This window comes from Bidens hawaiensis, unplaced genomic scaffold (assembly GCF_021521415.1).
Source record: "Bidens hawaiensis isolate Kalapana, Puna unplaced genomic scaffold, B.hawaiensis_p1.1 tig00014095_1, whole genome shotgun sequence".
Classification (NCBI taxonomy): domain Eukaryota; kingdom Viridiplantae; phylum Streptophyta; class Magnoliopsida; order Asterales; family Asteraceae; genus Bidens; species Bidens hawaiensis.
In genome coordinates, this window is record NW_027492212.1 from 445,984 (window position 1) to 460,008 (window position 14,025).

At 34.4% G+C, this 14,025-nt stretch overlaps 3 protein-coding genes across 3 annotated transcripts; 1 reads left to right on the forward strand and 2 right to left on the reverse strand.

The window, feature by feature from the left end:
• Positions 1-597: 597 nt before the first annotated feature.
• LOC143545880 (uncharacterized) lies at positions 598-6,202 on the reverse strand. The gene is made up of 14 exons (XM_077037673.1): positions 6,166-6,202; positions 5,359-5,472; positions 5,111-5,184; positions 4,741-4,815; positions 4,486-4,578; positions 4,334-4,394; positions 3,847-4,179; positions 3,643-3,769; positions 3,443-3,542; positions 2,924-2,993; positions 2,668-2,820; positions 2,496-2,588; positions 1,671-1,993; positions 598-904 (listed from the first exon to the last, which is right to left on the reverse strand). Exons 1-14 carry the CDS (start codon positions 6,200-6,202, stop codon positions 734-736), a joined length of 1,824 nt encoding a protein of 607 aa, XP_076893788.1. The 3' UTR covers positions 598-733.
• On the reverse strand, positions 6,015-7,299 carry LOC143545887 (uncharacterized). The gene is made up of 3 exons (XM_077037679.1): positions 7,089-7,299; positions 6,566-6,919; positions 6,015-6,487 (listed from the first exon to the last, which is right to left on the reverse strand). Exons 1-3 carry the CDS (start codon positions 7,167-7,169, stop codon positions 6,248-6,250), a joined length of 675 nt encoding a protein of 224 aa, XP_076893794.1. The 5' UTR covers positions 7,170-7,299; the 3' UTR covers positions 6,015-6,247.
• A 5,683-nt stretch (positions 7,300-12,982) lies between these two features.
• LOC143545881 (uncharacterized) lies at positions 12,983-13,548 on the forward strand. Its single transcript, XM_077037674.1, has 2 exons — positions 12,983-13,084; positions 13,171-13,548. Exons 1-2 carry the CDS (start codon positions 12,983-12,985, stop codon positions 13,546-13,548), a joined length of 480 nt encoding a protein of 159 aa, XP_076893789.1.
• Positions 13,549-14,025: the final 477 nt, after the last annotated feature.

Genomic DNA, 14,025 nt, shown 5'->3' on the forward strand with positions numbered 1-14,025 from the left:
AACAAATCGGAAGTTCGGAGTGGTATCAACCAACGGGTGAAAGTTGAGAGTATTAAAAACCAGTATCCCTTAAAAAATATATATATACAAACTTATAAACTCAAACATGTTAATTTAAAATGAGAGACAAAGAAACGACAACATTAAAAATGACACCAAGTTTAGAAAAAAATAATAAGTTGGTAAATATTATTACTTATATGGGGTCACAAATGAATATTAAACAGGTACACAATACAATTTTTTTAAAAGACAAACTAACTTGCTCCTATAAACCATCTATATTTTGCATTCTATAGGATTTAAACCTCTAACTTTCTATAGGATTTAAACCTCTAACTTTAAAACAGAGGGGATACATCTTACCACCATACCAGATCCCTGAAACAACACCTCATGTCCCTGACAAGAATAATATTCATCTTTAACAAATTTTAACAAAGTTAATTTTTGTCTTTAGCTTTATCATTGATTTTGAATCAAATATTTAGCAAATTGCGCTAGCCCTATACTATTTTCAAGACCAAACATAAAGAGACTACAAAACAATCTTGACATCATTACTTGTGTACAACTAAGCAACCCCCACTAACTTTCTTTCTTTCCTTTTTGGGTTATTTTCATTAAAATCTTCTCTACATCCTTGAAAATTTCTTGGTTTATCCTTTACAATAAACCTTAGCCATGACAAACTCAACTGTGGGCTGTTCTATAATTTACAAATGTTAAACCTTCAAAACCAAGACTCCATCTCACCCGAACCCGTGCATGGATCCTTGTCACTGAAAAGAGTTTGGTCCGAGCAATCTAGTGATGCACCGCAAGCAATATTATACGCCTGGCATGCTAACTTACATACTCTTGATCTGTTGTTACCGTCTTTCTCACACTTTTGTATTGATATCTGTTTCATTCCACAATATTAACACGAGTTACAAATTGCAAAAATGAAAAATGTCCCGTTTGTACTTTAAGATCAAACAATGACCATCTTACCCTTAGCTTGTGTATCCATATCATGTGTGGTCATTCTAACCCTAGATCCTAAGGGTAAAATGGTCATTGAATATAAATTTTAGTTTTCAAAACAATTTCTAAGTTCATAAGCAGGAAAAGGTTCTGACCACCAAGAAATTAGATTACAAACGGCCGATGCTGCCGTAAACATACCCAAAAATGATGATCTTAACCTTTGTGCTAAAAAATCCATGTCTAGCCGTTGATATTTGCAAGGGATAAATTGGTCATTTTTTGTTTTCCCCGAGACACCCGAATGGAAATAACTCATCTTACCCAGCAAAAATGACCATCTTACCCTTTGTGTTCGATAATCCACTTCTTACTGTTAATATTTCTAAGGGGTAAAATGCTCATCTTTTATTTTGCCCGAGACACCCAAATGGAAGATGTCATCTTAACCAGCAAAGATGACCATTTTACCCTTTTGGGATAAAAACCCATGCCTTACTGTTAATATATGCAAGGTGTAAAATAGTCAGTTTTGAGTTTTCCAGTGACACCCGAATGGAAATAAAGCATCTCACCCAGCAAAAAATGACCATTTTACCCTTTGTGTTCGATAATCCACTTCTTACCGCTGAAATAAATCAAGGGGTAAAATGACCATTTTTTGTTTTCCATGACACCCAAATGGAAATAAAGCATCTTACCCAACATGCAAGTCGTTTGGCAGCTTTATCACAGTTTCTGCCTACGAACATGTTGAAAATCTTTCTAGCACCACTCGGGTACAAGCGGTTATAATTAGGCATCACTACAACATCCTCCAACTGCCTCAAGATGCTTGATTCACTAGATGCACAATGCTGACCACCAACATCACTTCCTAAAACGCCCTTGCAAATTGAAAGATTATCAAGAACCAATGAACTGTTTCTACACGTGTAGCCAGCATAATCAGAACACCGAAATTCACACACCCCATTATCACACACTCCACCATGAAGGCTGCATTGTTCATCACAAACCGCCGCAAAACCATTCATCCAATTAAATTAATGGGTGTGCACGAAACCAGAATAACTAAACCCAATAAAAACCGACGGTTTGGTTTTAGGTTAAAAAAATGATTTTTGGTTGGGTTTCGATTTTGCATCAACCAAAAACTGAGAAAACCGGACCCAAAAAAAACCAATACAGGTAATTCATAAGAAATTAATATGCGTGTAGCCCAAAAATTTAGATCCTATTGTGTAACAAACAACTATCTATTAATTAAAAAAAAAGAAAATTTAGGCATAAAGTTTCAGGCCCAAATTCATTATTTTGGACAAAACTGAAACTGAATCAAGCCCATTGTGAAACCCATAAAAACCGAAACCGAATTCTTGGTTTCTGGCTTGGTTCAAGCCCAAATAGTAAATTGTGAAAACTGACACCGAACGATTTTTAAAAACCGAAAAAACCGCACACCACTACAGTTAATCAAGTGTTTTGAAAAAAAAAAGTACAACTTGCAACCTTAATCTCACCAGTTGAGCAGTCAATCCCGGTGAATCCATTATTACATGCACAAATACCATACTTAAGGCACTTTCCATGTCCATTACAATTGCTAGGGCAAGACCCTGAAAATAATACACCAATCAAGAATCTTTAAAGATACTATCTTAAACATTTTAGTGTACAAAAAAAAAAGAACCTTACTTTTGCTACAATCTCGACCGTCAAACCCAAGAAAGCATACACTTTTTCCATCAACACAATCACCATTTAAATTGCATGAATTAGGGCAATGTTGGCTCGTAAGAGGAGGCTTCACACCACAAAGTTCGTGATATGCTGGACAGATCAGCTCACCTGTGGTTGCAGACAATATATACACAAAAGCAAAAGTTTGAGAACCGAAAAGAGAATATTGTAAAATTTATTGATGTTTTCTTCAATTTGCTAACAAAATCACCATGAAATCCATGAAACTGAACGGGCCCACCAGCTTCCGGGCACGACTTCCAAATGCCATCAACAGCCACCTGTATAAACAAGATCCAGTTTTTGGAAAAAAAGAATCTACCTAAGTGCGGTTTAATTTCTAAGCTCAAATTTTCAAAAAGTTTTCATTTTGTGTAATCTTCAAAATCAAACCAATTTTGAAGAAAGTCAACATGGTCAAGGTTGCCGTCACGCTATATTTTTGACCCATAACCGAGTTTACCTAAATTAAATAAAAGACATTTAGCTTTATGGTTGAAAATAGAGATGGTTATCCGTTTTCATTTACAAATCTTATAGGTCAACCCGTTTTCAAGGAAGTCAATATGGTCAAGGTTACCGCCACGTTATCTTTTTTGACCTGGTAACCATGGTTTACCTAAACTAAAATTTTGAAAGCCGTTTACCTTTTTACGGATGAAAACAAGTTAATTTTTATGCAATTTCTCCTTTATAAGAACAAAGAATTACATGAACTTTAAGAACACACCTCCAAAGTCATATTGATGCACCTATGTTGGTAACAACCATTTCCTTGTGTCATGGAACCCCTAACAAACCCGCTACATACTAAGGAAGAGGCCATACACCTATAGAAACAAAATTAAATTAACAATCATTATCATTAAGAAAAAGGTTTTATAATATAAATGCCCTTAAAAAGATTTGTATATAAAAATCAATTTTCACCTCGAGTTACTTCCACGAACCTCCCCTAACATTCGGTCAGGCGTCCGAGCACTATTAGTGTCTATACAAGAACCATCAGAATAAGCTACAAAGTATGTGCAATAATCAGCCAGTGTTGACTGTCCACCTGCATTGAACAAGAATCAAAAAGTCAACTTTTAGGGTCAACATGACATCTAGACTATAAAGATGAAAAGATTTGACCTTTATTAGCCTGAGGAAAATAACGGGCCCAATGAGGAAGGTCCCCACTATAATTTACAATGGGACAATAACCCTCAGCCTCTCGGTTATATGTACACCCTGAAAACTGTGTTGTGTTGCAATGATACGCGCCTTTCCATAAATTACAACGGTTAGTGACGAATTCGGTTCCTTGATTTAGACCCCAATCGAGACGGTCTGCCATGCTGTAGTTAGCTTCATACCAACCACTATCTTCTAATAAAGCTAATGTCATTTTTGAAATTACCGATCTTGTATCGACCGAACCGGTCATTATTTCATTCATCAGAAGTCCCTTCTCCCAGTGAGATCCTGATGCATGTTTATAATACCTTTTTAATCATTAAAGACTGACATTTATGGAATTATCTTATGACCGAACGTCTATTAGTATAAATTTCTTCTAAAATGAAATGGGTATGGTTTAAAGTTAATAAAGTTGAAATCTTGAATGAAATTCACGAACCTGATGTTCCACGCCCTCCACCATCTTCTAACTCTAGACTCGTTAAAATATCAGAAAATGCCTAACAAAAAAGAACTTTGAAAAGTTAGGTTGTTTTTAGGTAACTTTACATAAGGAAATCTTGTTAAAAGGGTAAGGAAGGTAATATGCACCCCGTAATGATAGCGAGAATGCATGATAACACGTGGAAGAACTACACGAGTTACCATCCTCCCAAGCTTTTCATCCATAGTTTGTTTAGTGACCTGAATAAACACGAATATCAAGGTTAAAACTTAAAATAATAATAATAATAATAATAATAAAGATCAAAAATAATAATAATAATAACAATAATAATACAAACAATTTTATTTTAATTATAATTTTTATAAACATAATTACAACTGGAAACAATTTATAGTTACCTGACTACGTCGTCTTTTTCTCTCATCTCTAAAATGTGTAAAGGCGTGCGGGTCGAATCCAAGAACATGAATCACCTGGTGACTCCAAATTATCATACAACCATTTATAAAGACACACAGATTTCAACTAGAGGTGTGCATGAAACCGCAAAAACCGATCCATAACTGAAAAGTCCGAACCAAAACAAAACCAACTGTTTAATTTTATGTTTTCATAAAAACCGAACTTTCAATTCAGTTTTGGTTTTGCATGTAACAAAGCCAAAACCCAACAGTTTTGAAAACTTAAAAACCCGAATTTGTGGTTTTTGGTCCGGTTTTACCCCAAAAACGCACATGCACACCCCTAATTTCAACCAATCACACTCACTTCATGTATAAGGGTAGCCGATAGTAATGTTTCTGCCTCTGCTGTCAAGTGACGTGGCGCAACATTCACATGTCCTACAAACAGAAAAACAATATATTAAGAAACAAAAATAATAACTGGTATGGTTAGTATGTTTAAAATATTACAATATTATATATATGCATATCTTCTAATATATTAAATATATTAACCATAACGGCTATTAAAAACCAATAAACAATTAGAAACTTAGAAATGAGCATGTTTACCAACAATTGCACGACCCCATTGGTCACGTTCACATGCTACAGCCCATGCCAACGTATTACCCGTTGTAGGTCTTGTTGTCACCAAAAGAACAAGATCCGCATCAGCAACACCCTCTAGAAAGACACAAAGATATAAATAAAGTCAACCACTAGATTGAAGAAAGTCAAAGAGTTGAGTAACAAGCTACATATTCATGTGGAAGCGGGACACCACCGTCTTGTCCACAAGCTGAGTAACCACTTAATCTCAAGTTTCCTCTAACACGTTCAACCGCCAAAGCTCGTTTAAACCATTCAGCTGTTTTCCATATTACCTGTTTTTCCAAAATATGTGAAAAAAGATTATCACCTTTCAGATTAAAAGATAAATAAACAATCACCTAGAGGCTTGCACATGCGCCAAACGAACACGAACAAGGCATGCTCGTGTTCGTTCGTTTAAAATTTTAAATTTAACCTAACAAACGAACGGGGTCTTCTTGTTCGTGTTTGTTAATAAAATGAGAGTGTTCGTGTCCGTTTATGTTTGTTTGTTAATGGTATAAACAAACGGAACACCAATTATAAGCAAACGTGAACATCAATCGGTCAGGCCTAAAAAATAACAAAACTAAACTATAATGAATGAAATTTTATTGTCATATATACAACATAAAGATGAATATATATACAACATAAACAAACGAATAAACGAACGAACGAGACATGTATTCATGTTCGTTCCTTTATCAAATAAACGAACATAAAAAAACTTCCCACCAAACGATTCACTGAATGTTCGGTTCGTTTACATGCCTAATCACCTACCTAGCAAGCTAAAGTTAGGATCTTTACTCATGTACATGCCTAATCACCTACCTAACAATCTAAAGCTAGGATCTTTACTCGCCTAAATAAGATTTGATGGCAAAATAGTAGGGAACATATAAACATTGATATAACTTAAACAACATGATTTATCACAAACCAAAGCTAAAATAGGAAAAACCTTTCGAAGGCGACGTCTTTTGTCTTCACCAGTTATATCATCAAACGTGCAGTTATACCAGCAATCCCCAAAAACTGGAGGATCATTATGAGGGTTACACGAAATCTGGCCCGAATCGGAACCTGAAGGAGGCTCACCTAGCTAAAAAAAATTAAAAAATAAAATCTTTATGAAAGCAATCAAAAAGATTTGGATTATTACTGTAATCTGTAAACTTACCTTAATTATATCTCCAACATTCCTACAATCTCTATCGTGCGAGTGGCCCACCGCATCATAGTTCAAATAAATTCTAATAGGCAGCTTTGAATTCTTCAAAAAGTTTAAAGATTTTGAAGTTTCTAACAACACTCTTCCTTTGTGATGAAGATGATCATCTCCATGATAAACTTGCGGTGTAACCGAAAACACCTTATTTCCAGGCCTCTTCTTTCTTTGCTCAATTATTTGATCATGAATACAAGAATGTGACTGAACATGTTCACCAATGCTTTCCAGTCTTCGCGGCGGTAACGGTTCATTATTCCCAAATCTTGCTTGACTGATGTTGAAAAATACCAAAATTAAAAGCACCTGTACAGCAAGAGCAAAACTGTAAACTACCATAATTATTATTATGTAATTACATAACATACCCATGATAAAGATTACATTTTTAACCCTATTTAACCCAAAAAGGAGATTAATTTAGCATATTCATGACATTCAAACCCTAATTGTAAAATTGTAATAATAATATTACCTGGAGAATTAAGAGCTCAGTACACCATTTGCTTGTGCATCTGGTGAAACCAATATTAAAAAAACAAATCTTGAAGTCCATGACATGAATTGAAAGCAATCAAATTGGGCATTATTTAGAACAAGATACACATAAAGAGTGAAGTTGTTATTGTTTAATAATAATAATAATAATAATAATGTGGGTTTGAATTGAGAGAGTGATTTGCAGAACGTGGGCGATTTGGGTTACAGGAGAATGATGGAGACGCTTAACAGGAAGACGATATCAATATATATTGTTAATAATAATTTAATCGTCATGGTTCTTTTTATTGACATGTTTATTTTGGAGCATGTTAAGTGCTACTTTATTTTTCTTCTGTTTCTCAATTGGGTATAAGAAATTTAATGAAGGTTGTACTTCACTTTTATCTTGTTTTGGTATTTTGGTTGTAAAAGAGCAATATATTATAAAGCCTTTTTTTTGTATTTTGTTGTTTCATGTGTTGTATATTTTATATAAATTTATTATTTAATATTTGGATACACATGAAGTCGTGTATGCACGTAGATACGCTAAGATAAGCATATTTGACAATCTAAATAGTTTCTTCTCATGTCTATGGTTAACATGTGCGATTGTGTACGATTGTGTAAGTATTTTAGATTTTTATGTATTTTTCATGTGTGTTAAACAAGTGTTTATGGCTATGCTAACTAATTGTTTTATGCTACTAATCTAGGTGATTTAGGTTTTCATAATTTAGGGTTTTGATTTGTGTTTGTGAATCTAATTTATGCTTTTATGGGTGTGTTAATATTGCTTATGCTTTTTATTACATGTATGATTTCCGCGGTGGCCATGGGTGGTGGGATAGGTGATGGTGTGTAATGGTGGCAACATATAAAGAATGTTAAATCTTGTAAGCTGGTTTTCATATACAAGTACGAGTGATGGGCTGACATTATAAAAAGAATACTAAGACCATATGTAGTCATAATGTCTCACATGTAGGTATTTTGCGTCATGTGGCGTACAGTCAGCTTTTCCAAATTTTACAAAAAAAATAATGTAGTCATAATGTCCCACCCTTAGGTATTTTGCATCACGTGGTGTCAGTCACTTTTACATTTTTTTGTTTTTGTTTTTAATTTTTATTAAAAGTAAACAAATAATAATAATATTTTATTAAATAAATATTACATTAAAATAAAAACAAAAGTTACTCGTCTCCATCGCCACCCTTGTCGTCGTCGTCTTCGTCATCGTATTCATCCTTGCCCTCGTTTTGGTTTTCATTTTCACCCGGCAAACGCTGATTCATCCAAAGATGTTGGACCAAATCCCCCTTAAGTGCGTTATGTATTTCTCTTGACCGCACAAAATACGCGTTTTCAAGTCTTTGCTCCATACTTGCTGGAGTTCGTGGTGGATCCGAGTCCGGTATGAAAGTTGGACATATTGTTCTTCCCTCGTCTTCGAAGATCATGTTATGCATTATGATACACGCATACATAACACTTTCCTTCTTTATAAAGACCATAGACGACAACGATTTTTAACAAAATGTCAGCGTTGTTAACGAACCCCAAAACACATCTCGATATCTTTTCTCGCAAACTCTTGTACTTTTTTAGAATACTGTCTTTTTTTATCCAACGGGTCTCTAAATGTTTTCACGATAATCACATACTCTGGATATATTCCATCATCCAAATAGTATTATTGATGGTAGAAGTTATCGTTAGCCCAAAACAAAGTGACGAGAACATTCCCATATATATAACTCTCCAACACAAGCGACTGTTCTAAGACGTTTACGTCATTGTTGGAACCAGGAACACCAAAGAATGTCAACCAAATCCAAAGGTCGTATGAAGCAATCGCTTGAAGGTTGTCCGTTGGTCCCTTTTGGTCACCTCGTGTGTATTGACCTCGCCATGCAGTTGGACAATTAACTCATTCCCAATGCATACAGTCTACACTCCTGATCATGCAGGGTAAACCATGCACCATTGCATGTGCCTCATAAAGACGTTGTAGATCGTTCTAGTTGGGCTCTTTTAGATTATGTGGTTCATATAGTTTTAATATCATATATTTTACACAAATTATAAAATAATTAATTAAAGTAAACAAGTGATATAATTATTTTAAAAAAATGAAATGTACCGTAACAAAAATACTCTAAGGTGTCCCGAGTTGTTTTATCAGCCATCTTTAAATACTCGTCGTTGATGTCGGCCGTGTTTTCGTAGGCGAGCACGCGTATGGCTGACGTAATCTTCTGAATAGCTGTGAATCCTAGCGTCCCTTGACCGTCCGGTTTTTGCTTAAAGTAATCAAGCCCACGCTCCAGATCATTGGTGATGCGCATAAATAAATTTCTAGACACCCGAAAGCGACGCCTAAAAGTCTTCGGGTTCTTGAATCTCGGTGAGTCGTTGAAGTAATCCGTCATCAACCGGTCGTTGGCTTCGATACGGCCTCGTTCAATATATGTTCTTTTTGAAACGGGGGGGTGGAGGAGAGCTAATAGAATTCATATAAGTTGTCGCGAACACAATCGCACTCGTAACCGCCTCTTCCTCCGCGTCGTCTTCGACTTGTCAGTCGGGCCCGAAAAATTGGTTATATATAGAAGTGGGAGAATCCATTTAGGGTTAATAAGGAATTTGGTGTGAGGAAATATAGTGTTAAGAAATAAAGGTTTATAAATTTGGTAAGTTTTAATTGGGGATGAAGATGATTATATATAAAACAATTTTTTTAAACGGTATTGTGACCGTTGAACGGTCAAAAGGGGATGTGCCCTTGGCGTTTTCGTCCAAAACGCCACCACTACGAGTCGTCTAACCATGTAAGGTATTTTTCAGATGCTTATATTACGAGAGATTTAAATCTAGATTAATTATACAATAATCTTAAAGGTGAATAAAAGTTGGCAATGTGAGATCACTATCAAACATCCACATCAACATTATTATATTAGCAAAAGTGTTACGTAATTAGGTATAGTCATGATAGTTCACATTTTACTTACCAAAGTAGTTTATAGGTTACCAAATGATTAAAAAAAGATTATAAAACCTATCCTCAATAACTTGATAACACAAAGATAATATATTATTTCATTTAAGATAATATATGTTTTGATATGATATTTTGAAGAATATGCCAATAAGACTGTAATATATGTTGTAGATTTGGGAAAGTTAGTTGTGGTTGTATTGCTTTGTACATGACTGTTAAGTTGATGGACTTTCTATGCATTATTATTGACGTCAAAAAGCTACAAATAATTCGTTTAAAAACGGAAATGCCACAATAAAGCTTTGCTTTTAAGAAAATAGCATTTTCATGGACTTATGGGTTGCATGTCACTTTCGTTTTACGGTCCATAATAATGGCAATAAAGTTACAAAAATATAAACCAATAAATTTTCTTTAGATTTTAATATTGATTAATTATTCAATTCAAATCAATGTAACTCGTGAATAAATATACAAGGAAGAAAAATGAATGACTTTGAACATGGTCTATTCTGTTATTTCTATAACAAAAGTAGTTTAAAGAAACTAACATATATCAGTTTACCATGTTTACCTATTTACCTCTTTCTCTCATCCACTCTAAGCTATGAAAAAAAGGTTCTTGAAGATGTTTTATTGGTTGCTGATATTTTTTGTTAAAATATTTTTGAATAATAATATTATAGTCTCTTCAACGAATATGGACTACGAAATTTATTTCCAAACGTGGTTCCATCTTTCTCTATTTGGGTTTATGGGATGACACTGCCTTCTCTGAATAATTGATATATCATTTTTGGTTGAACATCTCATGTTGTAAGATTTTGATTGTGAGAAAAGTAGCATAGATTGTTATCCCACTTTAAGGTTGTTTTGTTTACATGTAGCATGTAGTTCTCGTTTTTTTTTTCTCTCTCTCTATGATTTCTTTTGAGTACTAACACTAAAAACCAAGCTCAAAGGATTGAAAAAAATAGGCATTAATTCAGTGCATATATAAAAATGTACAGTTTGTTAACGAGTTTTAATGGGTTTTGATTCGTTGTTAAAATATATGTATCAAAACTTATTATAGAGGCACGGCAAAATTTCGCAAGCTAATGCACCATTGTAATACGTCTAACACATTATATTCGTATTCGACATCAAAACTCATTATATTCACAACTTTAAAAACTATGAATCAAAACATATTATACTTGTGCATCGAACTTGTAAAGTTGGATGCGCCATTGCAATAGGCTTGACACCCTATTAGAAACTCATGCATTACTATTATATTTAAGGCTTTGGCACACGCTATAAACTCCACACAAGTTACAAAGATAAAGATCATAGTTCACTTTCAAACATGATTTCTACAAGGATTAAAAAGAATAAAATTTAATTAAAAGTTTTAGGTTGTTTGAAAAAACATAGTAACTTAAATCTAAAAGCTTTAAATGTGAATTACATAGCTCATTACAGTCTGAACATTAAGGCCACATAACATGTCTCGTTTTTTCAAAAAATCACAAAAAATAACAAAAGTAAATTACCAATAGTTGCATTTTTTTAGGTTGATCGATAATAATCTTAGTTCCCACTTTAGAAAATTGCTAACACCGGTTTCACCATTCATACTATTTGTTTTCATTGGACACCTATTAAAAAAATCTTACCCCGTTAATTAAGTTTTTTTTTTTCCAATTTTCAAACTGATGTTTTAGGCCTTTTGATCGGAAGAATGATAAGATTATACGAGTAGATTGTTTTAATTTGGGTGTTTCAATTTGGGTGTTTAAACTTCCAGTTAACAAAAATCAAATCGTTTGAAACACCATTTCGAAATAAAGTTTACATCAATCGACTTTTATCCTCATTCCGATCAAAAGCTATAAAAAATCAATTTGAAATTCAGAAAAAAAAAACTTAACGAAAGTTGAGAATATGATCCAACAAAAACAGATAGTGTAAAAGTTGGGACGATGACAACACTTTTCTGAAGTGGGATTATTATTATGAGCCAACCTAAAAACCGTGTGATTAATAAAATCCGATTATCCTAAATTTAAAAACTGGTTTTAGTTTTCTAAAATTACTAATATTATATTTACTCTTTACTTTTATGTTTGAAAAATATTTTTTAAGTACAAAAACAGAAAAATATCATCAAAATACAACTTTCCTTGTTCGGTCGATAGCATTATTTGGTGTGTGGGGTGGTGGTGGGGAGATACGTATATATCTAGCTATATTCTATACCTTAGAAAATGACTTTATCTAACGTAACCAAGTCATTGTTTTTAATATTAGAAAGGGAAAATAATGTGGGGGTTCAAATTCAGTAAATGGAAGTCTACGTTTAGGTGGCCTTTCAAAATCAATCAACAAATATTTGGGTAACCAGGTAAACCAGATTAAACCAATATCTTATGCGGTATGTCACTAGGATAAAACTACTTGAAATCTTTAAAGTTTGAATAACCCGACTCATACAAAGCAAAACTCGATTAAATCCATGATTGTTTTTGATTGGCAATACCACAAGTTAGTATAAACATAGAGTGGATATATTTTGAACTAGTAATTTGAAAAGAACTCAATATATGTCGATAACTAATACATTTAATTTTAAATTTCTTATTTCATTTGAGTCACATAGAATTTGAAGCTCTTGGAATTGACTTGAAAAAAATGATCAGAAATAAGGTAAAGGATTCAATACTTTGTTTTGGCACGACAATTGGCAAGAAAATACTCCTTTTTTTGAAAGGTGCCCTCTGCTATTTGCGTTGGAGACAAGAAAGGGCTGCCTTGTTTCGGATCGGTTGCGAATGTATGATGATGAAGTGTGTGGCCATTGGGCATGGAGTTGACAACCAGCAGGGTCAGATGAGATGGATGAATTTAGATGCCTTTTGTTAGCTTGCCAACAAGTTGTTTTGAGTGAGGGGCCGGATCGCCTAATGTGGGGTCTTGATGAAGGAGACGGGTTCTCGGTTAGAAGTATGAAGTCCGAGATCGAGGATCTTAAAAATACGGGCGGTAACTTTGTTTTGGAATGGAATAATTGGGTCCCAAACAGGTTGTCATTCACGCATGGAGAGTGGAAATGAAACGTATCCCGGTTATGATTGAGTTGGTTAAAAGAGGGTTTATGGTGTCGTCGGGCATTTGCCCGATTTGTGAAGAGAATTTGGAGTCGGCGGAACATTTGGTGGTCTCGTGTCAATTTGCCCAATCAGTGTGGTGTATCATATCGTTTTGGTGTAAGATAAGTCCATTTTTTGCTTTTTCGGTTAAGGATTTGTTGGAGTTGCATCGGTTTTATCAACTACCAAAATGGAAAGCAAAAGCTCTTAACGCGGTGTGTTTGACAACGACTTGGTGTCTTTGGCGAGCAAGGAATGCACTCGTGCATGAGGGGAAACCAATATACATTGGAGCGTGGTCGGTGAGATAAAAATGTTAAGCTTCTTATGGGTAAAGAACCGGGGAAAGAATGTGGGCCTTGTTGGAAATATGGACCGGTTCGCTTAAGTCAACGTGACCGACCGGGTTGTGACCCGTGAGAGTTACACCTTGGGCAACGAACTAAAATCCGCTTAAATTGTTTAACCGGTATATGACGAATATAACCATGACGGAATTATTATTTATAATAGTTATAAATAATGTAGTAAGTAAATTAACTTGTTCGGGCTTTAAACGAGTTGGACTTTGAAGGCCCGGTTAGAAGTTAATACTTATTATGATTGTTATTATATATAGTGATATATAATAATAATAATAATAACCTAATAATAATAAGCTAATCGGTGGGAACAGCACAGTAAGAGCCGCCACCAAACTCCAAGATAAAGGGAGCATTAGCTCCATTACATTGGTTTTGATTTTTTTACGAAAAATAAAACCACCGTCGCATTAAGCCACCGGCCAC

Excerpts from the sequence above, each read along its gene's own strand:
- LOC143545880 (XM_077037673.1), bottom strand. The coding sequence starts at position 6,202 with ATGTACATGAGTAAAGATCCTAACTTTAGCTTGCTAG. Across the intron at positions 3,543-3,642 it reads GTTCGTGGAAGTAACTCGAG|GTGTATGGCCTCTTCCTTAG; the intron begins GTGAAAATTGAT and ends TTGTTTCTATAG. Across the intron at positions 2,589-2,667 it reads CGGTCGAGATTGTAGCAAAA|GGTCTTGCCCTAGCAATTGT; the intron begins GTAAGGTTCTTT and ends TATTATTTTCAG.
- LOC143545887 (XM_077037679.1), bottom strand. The coding sequence starts at position 7,169 with ATGGACTTCAAGATTTGTTTTTTTAATATTGGTTTCACCAGATGCACA. Across the intron at positions 6,920-7,088 it reads CTGAGCTCTTAATTCTCCAG|GTGCTTTTAATTTTGGTATT; the intron begins GTAATATTATTA and ends CTTGCTGTACAG. Across the intron at positions 6,488-6,565 it reads ATGTTGGAGATATAATTAAG|CTAGGTGAGCCTCCTTCAGG; the intron begins GTAAGTTTACAG and ends AATTTTTTTTAG.
- LOC143545881 (XM_077037674.1), top strand. The coding sequence starts at position 12,983 with ATGGATGAATTTAGATGCCTTTTGTTAGCTTGCCAACAAGTTGTTTTG. Across the intron at positions 13,085-13,170 it reads ATGAAGGAGACGGGTTCTCG|GTTGTCATTCACGCATGGAG; the intron begins GTTAGAAGTATG and ends GGTCCCAAACAG.